General features: G+C 39.0%; 1 protein-coding gene across 3 annotated transcripts; it reads left to right on the plus strand.

Moving 5' to 3' along the window:
- The first annotated feature begins 14,113 nt into the window (after window positions 1–14,113).
- On the plus strand, window positions 14,114–15,474 carry LOC136239129 (uncharacterized). 3 transcript variants are annotated; one of them, XM_066029871.1, is made up of 6 exons: window positions 14,114–14,195; window positions 14,450–14,514; window positions 14,575–14,603; window positions 14,653–14,785; window positions 15,204–15,268; window positions 15,328–15,474. In XM_066029871.1, the coding sequence occupies exons 2-6, from the start codon at window positions 14,485–14,487 to the stop codon at window positions 15,401–15,403; spliced, it is 333 nt and encodes a 110-aa protein (XP_065885943.1). In that variant the 5' UTR covers window positions 14,114–14,195; window positions 14,450–14,484; the 3' UTR covers window positions 15,404–15,474. The 3 variants fall into 3 exon arrangements, with proteins under 3 accessions (XP_065885943.1, XP_065885941.1, XP_065885942.1); XM_066029869.1 differs by having other exon boundaries at window positions 14,693–14,785; XM_066029870.1 differs by lacking the exon at window positions 14,114–14,195 and having other exon boundaries at window positions 14,208–14,514.
- The last annotated feature ends 1 nt before the right edge of the window (window position 15,475 follows it).

The following is a 15,475-nucleotide window of genomic DNA, read 5'->3' on the forward strand; positions in this document are numbered from 1 at the left end:
TCAACACTATTCTTCAAATCTTTATAGGACGAGAAGGTGTCACCAACTTCGAAGGATACGGCCATTCGTCCAAGAACCAACCAAGACTCTTCTGTTGTAATAGTGCGCCTCAACCTGAACGCAACGTTAGCCCTCACGTGTGCAAACAGGAAGTGCCGGACGAATAGCGCAGAAAGGTGGTGTCCGGCTGCCGGACGAATAGCCACTGCGTACAATAATAGGATCAATCACTTTTTCATGATTTAACCAATCACATCAGCGAATTTGATCATGTGATCTGGTGTGTACGCTATCATCCGGCAACTTAAAAAATTTTTTTATCACACCCACCAGTATAAAAGGAGAGTTTCTTAGTGGGTGTGGCAAGTTTACTAGTGATGATCAGGCTACTTGACAGACTACAGAAGGAAGACTCGCCGGGAATACACACTCTGCACCCTGGTATGCTGTCCACTACAAGGATAGACGCACTGAGGTCCACACCACTGTGCGCCAGATGTAGTACTTGCTGACTGTGACACGAATACAAACAGGTCAGTGACTACAGACAGACTTAAAACGGAGGATTACCAGCAACTCCACTGCAAGGGAGAAGGAAACAGTCGTAGTGGGTGTGGCAATTTAACGAGCTATGATCACTCCAATCAGGCTACCTAACAGGACTACACAAGGTAGATTCACCATCATGAGAGAGGAAGAAAGGAAGATTACGTTCAACTACTCTAATAGAACATACATCTCTACCTTACCAGGCTACGAATCGTGGACAACATCATGAAGTTACTGTTGCAGTATTCAATGTGTAGGGAGACACAAGACAAGTTTTCACTCCTTGGTAACTCCACAGGGACAGCTGAAACTTAGAAGCTCTATTACTTTATCTCCGTTGAACTACTTTAATAGAGCATACATCGCGATAACTACTCTAATAGAACATACATCGCGATATATACCCTAATAGAACACACACAACCTCTCTACCAACAATCAATTTTCATTCAGTCAATCTCTCAACCTCTCTAGAGTTACCACTCTTCATATGAAGGATTCATCTTGGTAATGCACCTTGATACAGAAGGCAACAAATACAACTATCCAAATCCACATGGCTGTGTTGGCCTTGCTCAGTACAGCTGATAAGCTTGAATATTCATACTCAATACTGTACTGCATACACACTTTGTCATGCAATAATTAAACATCACAATACCATGACTAGGATGTAGAAATGGAACTACAATTCAGTTACTCAAATTGTGGTGATTCACCAACTATTGGTAAACTGATCTTCATACCACACACTCAGACACTTTATGTAAGTTCATGCAGCATCATCGCCAAAATGAAGTTGAGTACATCCCTGCCACTCAAAACTAATCTGTTTCATGTATGTGCATGGTTGTAATGGGACGCATCTTGATACGCCACCTTCATGAGAACTGTGTTCTGCATGAGTACTGCACAGATGTCCAGAAATTCCAGTGCACAAGGTCACCAACATTATAACTAGAAGTTAGTGCCTCACACAATTGAGGAAATTATGCGTGCACATCAATAGCTATGCGTAATCATGTCTTTGTTGGTATGTAATGATGTGATTACTCCTTGATCATTAGTAATGTTCAAATTTAAGTGTATTCACACAATAGGACATAACAATTGTCTTAGTATCACGCGCATTTTGCACGGGTGCCACTATAGTTCATAATTATTACTAGATGAATAAAAAATTAGAAATTTTAAAATGGGAATAGGGATTGCTGAAAAAAGCCACCAAACAAGAAGGGATCGCTGGGGTGGTAATGTAAACCACAAATCCCTATTTTGACTCTCTGTCATAAATATTTAGTTACATGCTCCCCTAAGTCATTTTAAAATGAGTCAAAATAGGGATTTGTGGTTTAAATTACCACCCCAGTGATCCCTTCTTGTTTGGTGGCTTTTTTCAGCGATCCCTATTCCCATTTTAAAATTTCTAATTTTTTTCATCTAGTTTGTGTACTTTTTATTAATCCAGTAATGGATTTGTTTTATTGATAATGATAATTGTTGTAGATACGTAGAGCAATTTACTATTAGTGGCTGTCAAGTTCAGTGTAAGCTTGGTTGTTATCAGACACACTTGACTGCATTATTATAGTATTTACCTGACTGCTCTTGGCTGTGGATGATGGTTATTATTTAAGGACAAAGAGCTTGTACGGCATTGGTTACATTGCTGTACGGCAGAATTACACACAATGTTGAGCAGGTGTTGTCTAACTTGTCTAACTATATGTTGTCAGAACTCTAGTCTCATAGTCGTTGTTGTCACATTAGCATCCTAATGTATAGTGTTCATGAATATACACATACCAAATGGTATGATACTAAGCTAGCTACCCGTCACAAGACAATTGAAGATATGGAACTCTGACAAGCATATAATTATAAGTTAAAATAATTAGTGGTTTGCATTTATTATTTCAGCCAAGACTGTACACAATAAGAATCACATGCAGATTTTTAAGGGGGTGCATGGACTATAACATTGGCTCACTGGTACAGTATAATATAAATTATAATATAATGCTATGTACAATATAGTTTTTCAACTAGAGTTTGCTGTTCAGTATTGTATCCATTGAATTGGGTATACCACAGTGAGAAATCTATGTTGTGAACATGTATATAAATGCATATGGCTTCCGACGAACAATATGTGGCATCCACAAATAAATTGTGGCACACACTACTTCATACTCATACAGTTAGCTTGTAGAGTAGCTATTCTATACATGCACACACATCAGTCACAACAACAAAGTCAGGTACTGTGTAGCTGCAATGTCTATTATAAACCATGAGTTATCAACAGCATAAAGCCATATTGTTTACACAATGTGGTCAGACAATTAAGGCACTCACAAATAGTTTTAATTAACACTAATACTGACTCCACCCAACTTTAGGCTTTACGTGGAAAGGAAATATGGTTTATAGAAACTATATTCATAACAATGAATAATCTCTGGTGTCACTGCTATCACTTCGTTATGTCTCTGAGAGAGCGCTTGTATGCATGGTCGCTCGTAGTAAATCGCGATCGTGCGCTTACAGGAAGTAGACTATACTCACCACGCAGAAGCTATTCGCGATCTTCTAAGTCTAAGAAGTGCTGTTGAGTACTTGATTAACGCTGCAACAAAGCCCAAGGAGCTCACACAACGGAATCCTGTAATTTTATTGTTATACGGCTTCTTTAGTATACGAAGCTGCTGCCAATAGTGTAATGGCGAAGAGAAGGTGGGGACTATTCTACGGAACGGAACGGAATGATGGACTAAACCACGGAACGGAACGCTTTCTCAAATTGAAGCTTGCAACTTACCATTCCCTTATAAGTTAGCAGTGGCATCTCCAGTGGGTGATTAAACATAAGATAAATAGAATTAACGGATCGATTGTGGGTTTTTGTTAATTGTCATTAGTAACGAAGTATTATTGTGGGATGAGCTGTATCAGTGATGTTCATCCATATGGAAGGGAACAGGGAACTTTATGTGAGCTGTTTTTCTTATTTAGACTTTAGAAAACAGTCTGGGCCGGTCTTTCAAGTCATAAGTCAGTGTATAAATAAAGCAAGCAGGAAGATACTGGTAACAGGAAAGAGCCAGCTGAATTAAAACTTGAAGAATTTTGTGCAGTGTGTGAGGAGCAAATATTTTGGCAGACCGCAAGGAGGGTATATTCTGCAAACATCACTGAAGTGTATGCATGGAGTTATTTATATATTACAGCTGGTGCAGTGGACTAATGCCGTATTCAATAGTGAGCTGATTTTATCTGTTGCACAATTCAAGGATGTGTCTGACTGCTAGCCTTGAATCAGGCTAAATGCCAAAACTCCAAGATCAGCCAAATCTCTATTATAAGCCGCATGTGAAACCATGCCCGTAGCCACCAGGCAGACGTGATTTGGACCAGGATGTGTGTGTAATTTCAATGTATCTAGTCAGACCTGAAATGGAACACACATTAATTACATACCACCTAAGAATCCTAGGATTTCTTAAGTGTAACATTTCACATGCTTCACTTCAAACAAAACAGGTTAAATTTGTTCGTCTATTTTCAAGTGATTCCCAGTCCAGCTGGTCCATGAAATTACAATGGGATCACATGTATTTGTTACAGTGCGGGCTGTCCTGTGTTGGATCTACTCTAGAGTTGAAATTTCAAGGTAGACTCACTGCCAATGTACTGACACTAGTACTGTTGTAGCATGTTTAAGTGGAGGACAAATGCAATAGTAATGCTAGATTATTTATGTATACAAATTTTTCATAATGAAATTGATATCCCATTTTGATTTGTACTTCCACTTTGCAACATATTCAAGAACAAGAAGCTACCACACTTAATCTCCAACCACTGTCATTAATTAACCAAGATCTCACTAGTCTGTAATTCACCTTACTGTAGTGATTTTATTGATTCATCTGTATGTTTTCTTCATTTTCCTTTGAAGTTGTACCAAGAGTTCATAATAAGGTGGAGAGTGTCTAACTTGAATGCATTCACCAAACACCCTGCTTAAAGTAACACCTCGGCCTTATTTCAGAACAAAGGCTTTACCTTCTTCAGCAACACTAATCAACAGTTTTCTATCCCCCAGTAAAGGCATTGATTTGATGAAAGGTGAACTTTACGCAGGGTGTTTGTACAGGCCATACTAAGAGTTAGACACTCTCCCCCATACAAATCAGTATTACGAACTCTTGGTTGTACAGTATAGGTAAACAAAGATAAGTTTCTCTTCCATCTTATTCTAGGATTTCTATTGACAAGGAAAATTCAATTATTTGTATACAGGCTCAAAATTGAGAAAATATAAAGAAAGTGAATTAATATTATACAGTCAGTTTGCTTTTGGATATTTAATGTCTCCAACCACAACAAAAATTCGATAAATCCATGCATCTCATCACTGGTCGTCTGAACATTCTGAAAGTGATACCTCACTCAATCAACCATGTATTCTGTTTATTAGACTGAATAAAGTCATGATTACCTAAACAATCACTTAATTAATGTTTTATAATTATCCTATTCCATTTTCCTGGAGGTTCCACTGATAAAATGCAATTTCAGCAATGATAGCAGCTAGCCAAGCTGCAAGTTGATTCAGAAAGCATTCCATTCTGTAAAATAGACCCCATCCACAATTCAACTCAGTACTCAGGCTGAGATATCTGACAATAGTCCACTACTCTGTTAATGAATCATTGATTTTCACACAATATAGCCTCCTTGAGGTATCTGAATGTTTGCTCCTCACACACTGCACAAAATTCCTTTAGATTCTGCTTAGACTGAGTTGATTCAGCTTGTCACCATACTTGTTTCCTTTGTAGTGTAGCTATACACATACTGATTTATGCCGATTAGAAAGGCTGGGCCTCAGACTGTACATTCTAAAGTCAAGTAAGTAAAAATAACTCACATACTAGTAAAAACAAGTCATGCATTAAGTTCCCTACTTGATATATCCGAAGATGAACACACTGAGTCAGCTATTCCCACAATTAGTACTTCGTTACTAATGACAACCAACAAGAACCCACAATCGATCCTTAAATTCGTTTTATCTTTCTTGGGGTACGTTTGATTACCTGCTGGAAGTGCCACTGATAACTTATACAGCAATGGTAAGTTGCAAGCTTCAATCTGAGAAAGCATTCCGTTCCGCAGTTTAGTTCATCATTCCGTTCCGTTCTGTTCCGTTCCGTTCCGTAGAATAGACCCCACCGAAGAGAACTTAGAAAATTTTCAAGGTGTAGGGTGGTCGGCGATCTGTGGAATACGGGCTTATTAATAGGTCATGGACACGCAGAAGGACTCAGTAAGCATGGCTATATAGTTTTTAGCGAAAAAAAGTGGATACCTTTTGCTGTACATGAGTGAAACAAAATAATATTATGAACAATAATAATACTAAATGAATAAAAATTGGAAATTTTAAAATGGGAATAGGGATCGCTGAAAAAAGCCACCAAACAAGAAGGGATCGCTGGGTTGGTAATGCAAACCCCAAATCCCTATTTAGACTCTCTGTCATAAATATTTAGTTACATGCTCTCCTGAGTCATTTTAAAATGAGTCAAAATAGGGATTTGTGGTTTGCATTACCACCCCAGCGATCCCTTCTTGTTTGGTGGTTTTTTTAGCGATCCCTATTCCCATTTTAAAATTTCCAATTTTTATTCATCTAGTTTGTGTACTTTTTATTAGTCCAGTAATAGATTTGTTTTACTGATAATGATAATTGTTGTAGATATACGTAGAGCATGCAGTTTACAATTAGTGGCTGTCAAGTTCAGTGTAAGCTTTGTTGTTATCAGACACACTTGACTGCATTATTAGAGTATTTACCTGACTGCTCTTGACTGTGGACGAGACTATACATTACACACAACAGTGAGCAGCTGTTGTCTAACTTGTCTTACTACATGTGTCAGGACTCTAGTCTCTTACTCACATTAGCATCCTAATACAGTGTTCATGAATATACACACCAAATGGTATGATACTGAACTATATATAGCTACCTGTCATGAGACAACTGAAGACATGGAACTCTGACAAGCATATAATTATAAGTTAAAATAGTCAGTGGCTGTGCATTTATTATTTCAGCCAAGACCTTACACGATAAGAAGAATCATACAGATTTTCCATGGGTTCATACAACATTGGCTCACTGGTGCACAGTAGTATAAATGATAATATAATGCTACGTACAATATAGTTTGTGTAGCTAGAGTTTGTTGTCCATGTGAGTATTGTATTCATTGAGTATAGCATGGTCGCGCGGCCAGTAAAGCAGAAACGCGTGCCGCAGACAATAAATGACGCGACCACTACGTGAGGATTTTACAGGAACGAACGTTGTCAAATTCGGCCGTCCTGTAACTCACCCCCTCTGCAAGGCCGGAGGAGACGGTCCGGTTGGTCAGGCCTGAGCCGGACCAATAATCTGGAGTTGAACCAACTAGCTGACCAGCTCGAACTACATTACTCTCATGCAATCTTTGGACGATCACATCTACATGTAGCTACGTACATTTTACAGATGTTATTGAAAATGCATGACACGAGTAGTTACCTAGTTTCTCAGCCTAACTAAAGCACAGAACTACACGTATAGTACCTCCAATTACCTTACAGTACAGCATAGCTAGCGTTCGTACAGAAATGATTGTGGGTTCTACGTACAGTATCACGTGTGCTGACAGTTGGCATTTATCACGTGTAAGGCAGGTGCCTTCTTTGATTCTAAACCAGCACACTTATATCACAATTCAATCTTCATAAAATAATCATTAGCATTCCTTGGCTTGTCTCTCTTGGCTTGTCTCTCTTGGCTTGTCTCTCTTGGCTTGTCTCTCTTGGCTTGTTTTACTGGGCGAAGGGCTGGCAGTGACAAACCCGGCAGATGGCTTATTCCGCGGCAAGAAGCTGTACACCCATACATTACATGGTGGCCATCTGGATGAGATGTTGAGTAGAAATCACTCCTCTTCAACTACCCACTCGTCCTGTCGAGATACTGAGCAAACTCTCAGTCTCACCCACATCGCGCCATTTTCGAATACTGATTGGTCTCGTGATAGTCCACCAGTATATTTACGTGATGATCCGTTCACTTCATACAAACCAGTACAGCTGTATAGTAGTATACTGTATTTTTGTAGCTGTGTAGCTTTTTATTGTAGCTGTATGAGTTCGCTGTATAGTAAGCTAAAGGGGGCCATGCTGCATGGGTTCCCTGTGAAATTTGGGGGGAAAGTTGCAAGTTGCTAGCTAGTTTTACTTTAAAATTTAGCATCAATTTAAATTTTAAGGCATTTTCAAGCCTTTAAATTGCAAAAATTCTGTAGCTCCTGGGGGTTGCACCCCCAGACCCCCCTTGAACTTCTAATTGCTAGCTATAAATAAATGAACCATACAGCAAGTTTCATGCTGTGTCCCCTGTATGTCAGGTCTATTTATTATACATAGTATAGAAAGTCTGAAGAACAACAGATAGGCTTGAGCATATTTATATAGCTAGCTAGCAGTGAAATATCACTAAAATTGCATATCTGAGTGTCAAAAATTTCCTATGGGGGCATGCCCCCAGACCCCCCTAGAATGTTCATGCTTCGCACTTAGCAGAGTGTGCATCGCACACTGTGCAACAGCTCCTCTCTCATTGGCATGTATATAGTAGCAATTTCAACATTATAGTCAATGGCCTGACCAACTCAATTTTCCCTCCTCCGGCCCTGCTCTGAAACTCTAGAGTTGAACTCATCGTGTCACTAGTAACTACCACACAAGCAGTGAAGCAAATCCATGCCGATTGTTTCGTGATCGAGATTTCCGACATCAAAGGGGAAGTTTCATATTTTTTTATTTTTTTAATTTTTTATCGCATGCGGTTAGACGCAACCGCAGGTGTATGCCTTGCGTTCCTTTGTGCATTCCAAACATTGATTGCCCTGCTATCGCTTCAGTATTCACTCAATCGCCTCAAGATTCACATCATCGATTTCACCATACATGATTATCCTACACTACAGTCGTAATTTCAGCGCCAAACGAAGTTTCAGTCGTCCTCAGTCGAAACCCAGATTGTTGTTTTCCGCAATACTCGCTTGGCATGTAGGGCAATGTGCCTCTAAAAGTTTCGCTTAGATTGAAACATGTTTTCGAGAATGGCTAGTTTGAAATTTGAATTTAGTCGCCTCCATGTAATTTGCTCTCTAAGAATTTTACTCGGAATTTAAAGAATGACGCAGAGCACAACTGTGGTCACTGGGTATTGATGAACTGGCGCTCTATGTAGTTAATCAGTGCATAAAGCCACAAAGAAGTGTGCTGCCATAGATTATAGTCCACAGATTATCACAGATATAATCTATGGTGCAGATTATAGTCCACAGATATAATCTATGGTGCTGCATACCATCGTTCGTTTTTAACAAATTTAGTCGCCCCCACCGTGACGTAATTTGTCCCTCTAGGGGCGAGGCTTAAAGAATGACACAATACAACTGCGGTTACCAGATTTTGACACAAGCTGCGAGTAATTAGCACATGTAGCTAGCCAATTGTCACCATGCATTATTACATTATGCAACACTTTGACACCTCAAATCAAAGGAATTCTTTATGCTACAAATGTGCACACTTAGCAGTGCAACATATAGATGTCGCACTGCAAAGTGTGCTGACAACTCATTACTGCATTCCACAAACTGTACAGCTTTAATGCTTCTTACTATTGAATACTGTAGTAAAATGTATATGAAACCTATATGACCAACATCCACTTTACATTGTGGGCTTCAGTGATCTCCTGTGGCCTACAATTGAGCCTCCTGTGGCTCTCAATTGAGACCAACCAAATCCCACAATCAAAACTGTCTCGTGGTGATAAGGTTTCTTATACATTTTGAAAACCTTACATAGTAAGTACTAGTGTTATATTAAGAGCTAATATGAAGCTTTGATATAGTAACAATAATGATATATTCAACCACCACAGAGGATCCTGAACAAATGCCAGACCACATTAAAGGCACCCCAACCACATCAAAGGCATTTAACTTAAAAGTGAATTTAGCAGCTTAAAACTACTGTAAAAGTAACTTGAAAGGGTTAGAACTACTTTAAAAAGCTACTTTGAAGTGTAACATTAGTTGCAACACTGTAAGTCATGCATTAAAGTGAGGTGTGAAGGTGGTATATGTAATGGCTGTAACGCTGTGGGGGTGCATTGCCTAGCTGATATGTATGCACGTGCCCTGATATGTACGCACGATGCCCTCGTGCCCTGATATGTACGCACTTGCCCTCGGGCATCGTGCGTACATACGCACTTGCCCTCGGGCATCGTGCGTACATATCAGGCGTGCCCTGATATGTACGCACTTGCCCTCGGGCATCGTGCGTAATATCAGGCGTGCCCTGATATGTACGCACTTGCCCTCGGGCATCGTGCGTACATATCAGGCGTGCCCTGATATGTACGCACTTGCCCTCGGGCATCGTGCGTACATACGCACTTGCCCTTGGGCATCGTGCGTACATATCAGGGCACGAGGGCATCGTGCGTACATATCAGGGCACGTGCATACATATCAGCTAGGCAATGCACCCCCACAGCGTTACAGCCATTACATATACCACCTTCACACCTCACTTCAAAGGGAAGAGAAGGTGCATAAGTGGTATAATAGCACTGCTAGCAGTGCTCAGGAATGCAGTAACGAGAATAGGAGTGATATAACTTGTATATACTACCTCCTATTCTCATTAATGCATTCCAAGCATTCTCAGAAATCATTTGATTTCTTTGATGAAACTGTGTGATCTCCTCTCCTTTAATATAGCGACACTTCACAGGATCGATAGTGGGTTTTAGTTTTTTTTTTTTTTTTTAGTTTTTGTAAAGTGAGCCAAGGCATAGATCATGGACTTCGGGAAGAAGATAGTTCATTGTTTTAATGAAGAAGGTCACAGGTTAGTTTATATTAAACATGTTACATTCAATAGTCACGTGGGGTTGTCCCACAGACACTGGGTGTAGCACTTAATTGGTTTAGCCATTAGTGTTAACAGTATTGATTATGATTATGATTATGATTAAATACGGGTAAAGGCACAGCCTGCATACCCGATCAATGCAGTAATTATACAAAAATAACTCTTGAATCAATTAAATGACTTATACAAAAATAAATCTTGAATCAATTAAATGACTATCTAATAATGATTTAAAAGTGTTAATCGAAGAACTATTTACAACATAATTAGGCAAACTATTCCAATTGTTGGTGATTCTATTGATAAAGTAATTAGATCTACACAATAGTCTTGAGCTTTCCTTAAACAATTTGAATTGCTGCCCCCTGGTAATAGATCTTGAGTACGTATATATATCAATAAAATCGGTGGTGAAATAATTGTTAAGAATTTTGAAAAGAAATATTAGATCACCTCTCAATCCTCTATAATGAAAAGATGGCAAATCTAGTTGTGTCAACCTCTCTGAGTAAGATTTGTCTTGAAGTTGTGGGATGAGACGAGTAGCCCTTCGTTGTATCTTCTCTACCTTTCTGTTGTCTAGGATGTAATGAGGCCCCCAAATAGGGTTATTGTATTCCAAGATAGGTCGAACCAATGTATTGAACAAACAAGTTAGCATGGTAGAGTCAACAGGGGCGGATCCAGAGTTTGGAAAGAGGGGGGGCACCTTTCTGAAAAACAGTTGAAGACCAAAAAAACTTGCTGAAAACCAGTTGAAGACCAAAAAAACAAAAAAAAATAAAAAAAGGTCACGACAATAATAGCTAGTTATCCTTACCAACTATATCACGTCTGTTATGTAAAATAAAATCCTATTTATAGCTTCATAGGTAAGCTACACTGCCTCATGAACATTGTGACTGCTTTATTAGAGTAATTGACTGCTCTATTAGAGTATCTCGATCTTGTATGCAATTTCTTGAAGGGGGGGGGCATTTGCCCCAAATGCCCCATCCTGGATCCGCCACTGGTGAAGGTATTCAAATGATTTCTTAATCAAACCAAGTACTCGGTTAGCTTTGGTAGTAGCTTGAGTGGTGTGATGGTGGAATTTGAGCTGATCGTCAAAAACAATACCGAGGTCGCTGTGCGTTGCATTGATGTCAATAAATATTCCGTTGAGACAGTAAGGACCATAGTGGTGGGCTGGGCCGAAGTGAAGGTGTTTGCACTTGGAAATATTAAAATTCAAAAGCCACTGTTGTGACCATCTTTGAAGTAAGTCTAAGTCACTCTGTAACGCAGTATGGTCTTCTCTATTTCTAATGACTCGAAAGATTTTTGTATCATCAGCAAACAATAGCACCGGACTTGATACAATTGATGGTATCTCATTTACAAACATCGTGAATAGTAGGGGACCCAGCACAAAACCCTGGGGGACACCACTAGTAACTAGAATGGTGGAAGATTTATGGCCATTAAGTACAACTCGTTGCACTCTGTTAGATAAAAAGCTTTCAATCCATTTTAGCACATTTCCATGAATACCAAACGATGTTAACTTTTGCAATAAACGTCGGTGTGGAACAGAATCGAAGGCTTTAGTTTATTCATGGCTAGTAAAGTAAGTACTTTAGTGTAGTTGAATTGTCTTTACATTGCCGTTTTGACACCTGGCGCGATGTCACACACGCGTAGTGACTGGGCGTGGCGCTTAATTGGCTAGGCCATTATATCGCTGTAAACATATTCACTGCTTTAGTTTATTCATGGCTAGTATAGTAAGTACTTTATAGTGCACTTAAGCTTCATTATGAGCTGTTCAGCTCGTATTTGGGCTTCCTGTGTTTAATTGCGTACCCACAATCGAAGCGATCTACATGCTCGTGACGATACACTTACGTTTGGCCTATCAGCAGTTCCTTGTCGTTGCTCTTACGACGTTACCCACAATCGAAAGTCATATGGTCCCATATAAATACACTTGCAAAGCATTCCTGCAGTTTCCATGTACACTTGCAGGTGAGTCACCCAAGTGGAATATATTAGTTGTAACATGGGCACTTGTGATTTGCCTGACATATACACACTCGCACTCGGGCTGTGCCCTCGTGCTCGTGTGTATATTTCAGGCAAATCACTCGTGTCCATGTTACAACTACTACATATAGCACCCCCACACAAAAATTATACATGTAATTACAACATACAGAGGACACATGAATGCCAAAAACTTTTCACAACAATAATGTAAGAATTGTACAATAATGACTATAATATAACAGCTATGAAATGTTTTCCAGTGGCCTGCCATGGTAGCAAGTCTCACATGACGGCATGTATATTCATCCAATCCAAGCACAATGGGAGTAACACGTAAGTATGATGACAAGTTGGTATGACTCCATTTGTAGAATCCAGATGAGTGGGTGTGGCTCCAGTATGTCTAAACAGTTAACAAACATTCCTGTTATAAATACATGCTAGAGTTGCAATATAATAGCATAGTATTTAAATGCAACAATACATAGTCTCCATTGCATCACTATCAAACAACACTAAGTGGAGGATATTGTTGCATCTCTAGTATGTAAACTCTATCAGTACAACCTGTCTTAATGGCCACCAGTATAGAAAGACAACCTCTCTTGAAAAGCCAATTCCAATTGAGAATTTATACACTGTTACCTGCTTATTGAGTGAAGGTGGCAATAAACAAGTTCCACCGTAATTTATACACATGATCTGATCTGTATATTCTGTCAGTGGATGAGATCCACTTGGCCAGGACAAAATGTGACCCAAATGTCCTGGATGATCCATACTCAACCCACTTATGACCCAGTGGCACAATGGAACTGAGTATAGAGAATACATTTATATTTATTTCTAAGATGTGTGGATGTGAGGACACATTACAACACATTACATGTACATACAAGACATGCTACGTACTGTTTTAGCATTTCAAGCCACCACATTATGTACGGACCAGTCAACAATGCTTCATAGTGCCCATCAGTAAACCTGAAGAAAAGTTACAAAAAATAAAAATTCACATAAGTACAATGAAACCTCATTAATATGGCCAGCTGTGGAACCAAAAATTTGGCCTGAATAACAAGGTGACCTTATGAATGAGGTCATAAAGTACTGCTTAGCTATATTTGGGATCTACTAGAGGTGGCCAATATAATGAGGTGGTCTTATTAAAGAGGTGGCCGCTAAGTGAGGTTTCACTGTACATACAGTTCACAATGGTGAACAATATTAATGGTTAACAATATACACTGAAACCTGCAGGTCACTTGTGGAAGATTGCTCTCTACACAAAATGACACATTCAGAGATGGATGATACAGTAACACACTGTGACTTCAATACTTGTGATGTGTCACTGCTAGGCTGCAGGTGTAAAATAAACACCTTTTTACTCAGTTACAAGAGATTCACCCAGCTGGGATTATAATATTTTTCGTATTCCAGGCTTTAGGTGTATTGTATTTAACACCTGCTTGTTGGTTTTTGCAGGCCATCTGGTCATACTGTTTATCCACTAGCAGTTGAATGTGATCATGGTACATATGTAAGTTGAGACCATGCAAGAACAAAGATACAGGTGTCATGAATTTCAGGTCAGTTAACGTTTAGAGGAATTGTATTATTGCAATTGTTCTTTTTGTAGTTATCAATTATCAGTGACCAGTTTGTGATAGCGTACTTTTGTTTGACTAATGACCTAATGTTCTGGTTCACATGCTTACCCAACAGTTATGTTACTCACTTAACCTGCATATGGGATATGTGTTTTTTAGTTCATTTTGATTATCCATCCTTTATTGGTACAGCCTGGCATATTGATTTTTTGCACATTCTCTTTTTAATTCAGTGCCTGCTGGATTGTTTTGTCAGATATCGAAACAGATGTCTTTGGTGTTGCGACCGATGTTCCAGGTTAGTTTGCATGTGTGTTTAATTTAAAGTTGACTTCAGTGCCTGCTTATTCTTTTACAGGTCTCGGTATTGAGTGTCATGAATTTCAGGTCAGTTGACGTACAGAAGAATTGTATTATTGCAATTGTTGTTTTGTAGTTATCAATTATCACTGTATACTAGTGATGTGAATTTGCAGGTCAGTCTACTCAGATGTATCGGGCATAGTGTCGATGGGTTCAAACAAATATCCAGCGTAGACTGTAGTGGCATCAAGGGTGTTAATTTCCAGGTCAGTTTACATGTTGTGATGTTAGTGATTTTTTCCTAGTACCCAGATGTTAAGTGTATTGTATTTAATGCCCACCTGTTATGTTTTTAAATTATGGTATATCAGTGTAGACAGTGCAACAGTAAGTCTTCTGTGTTGTAGTAACTATTTGTTTCATAATTATGCTGTTGTCCCGGAATGGCACAATTTTTGGGCAACCAGTGTGAAGTCCAGTGGTACAAACATTGTATTTTGACCAAGTATTGATAGCGTACTTTTGTTTGACTAATGTCCTAATGTTCAGGTTTGACATGCTTACCCAACAGTTATGTTATTCATTCACTTAGCCTGGGACATAATTTTTGTTCATTTTGATTATCCATGCTATTATTGATACAGCCCGGCATATTGATTTTTTGTACATTCTCTTTTAATTCAGTGCCTGCTGGATTGTGTCATCAGATATCAAAACAAGTGTTTTTGGTGTTGCGACCAATGTTCCAGGTCAGTTGCATGAGTGTTTAATTTAAGGTTAACTTCAGTACCTGCTTATTCTTTTACAGGTCTCAGTATCGTCATGCTGACATACAAGAAATCATCACTATTGTTGGAACTGTTTTTAGTCAAGTCTTGATGTGATGTTGATTAACGTTTTTACACATTGTTGTATGTTTACCATATGGCAAGAAATTTTCATGGCCATCATAAAAT

This window comes from Dysidea avara, chromosome 11 (genome assembly GCF_963678975.1).
Source record: "Dysidea avara chromosome 11, odDysAvar1.4, whole genome shotgun sequence".
NCBI classification, from domain to species: domain Eukaryota; kingdom Metazoa; phylum Porifera; class Demospongiae; order Dictyoceratida; family Dysideidae; genus Dysidea; species Dysidea avara.

Bases quoted from the DNA above. Each gene is read 5' to 3' on its own strand.
- LOC136239129 (XM_066029869.1), top strand. The intron at 14,515-14,574 runs GTTAGTTTGCAT...ATTCTTTTACAG, and splicing joins TGTTGCGACCGATGTTCCAG to GTCTCGGTATTGAGTGTCAT. The intron at 15,269-15,327 runs GTCAGTTGCATG...ATTCTTTTACAG, and splicing joins TGTTGCGACCAATGTTCCAG to GTCTCAGTATCGTCATGCTG.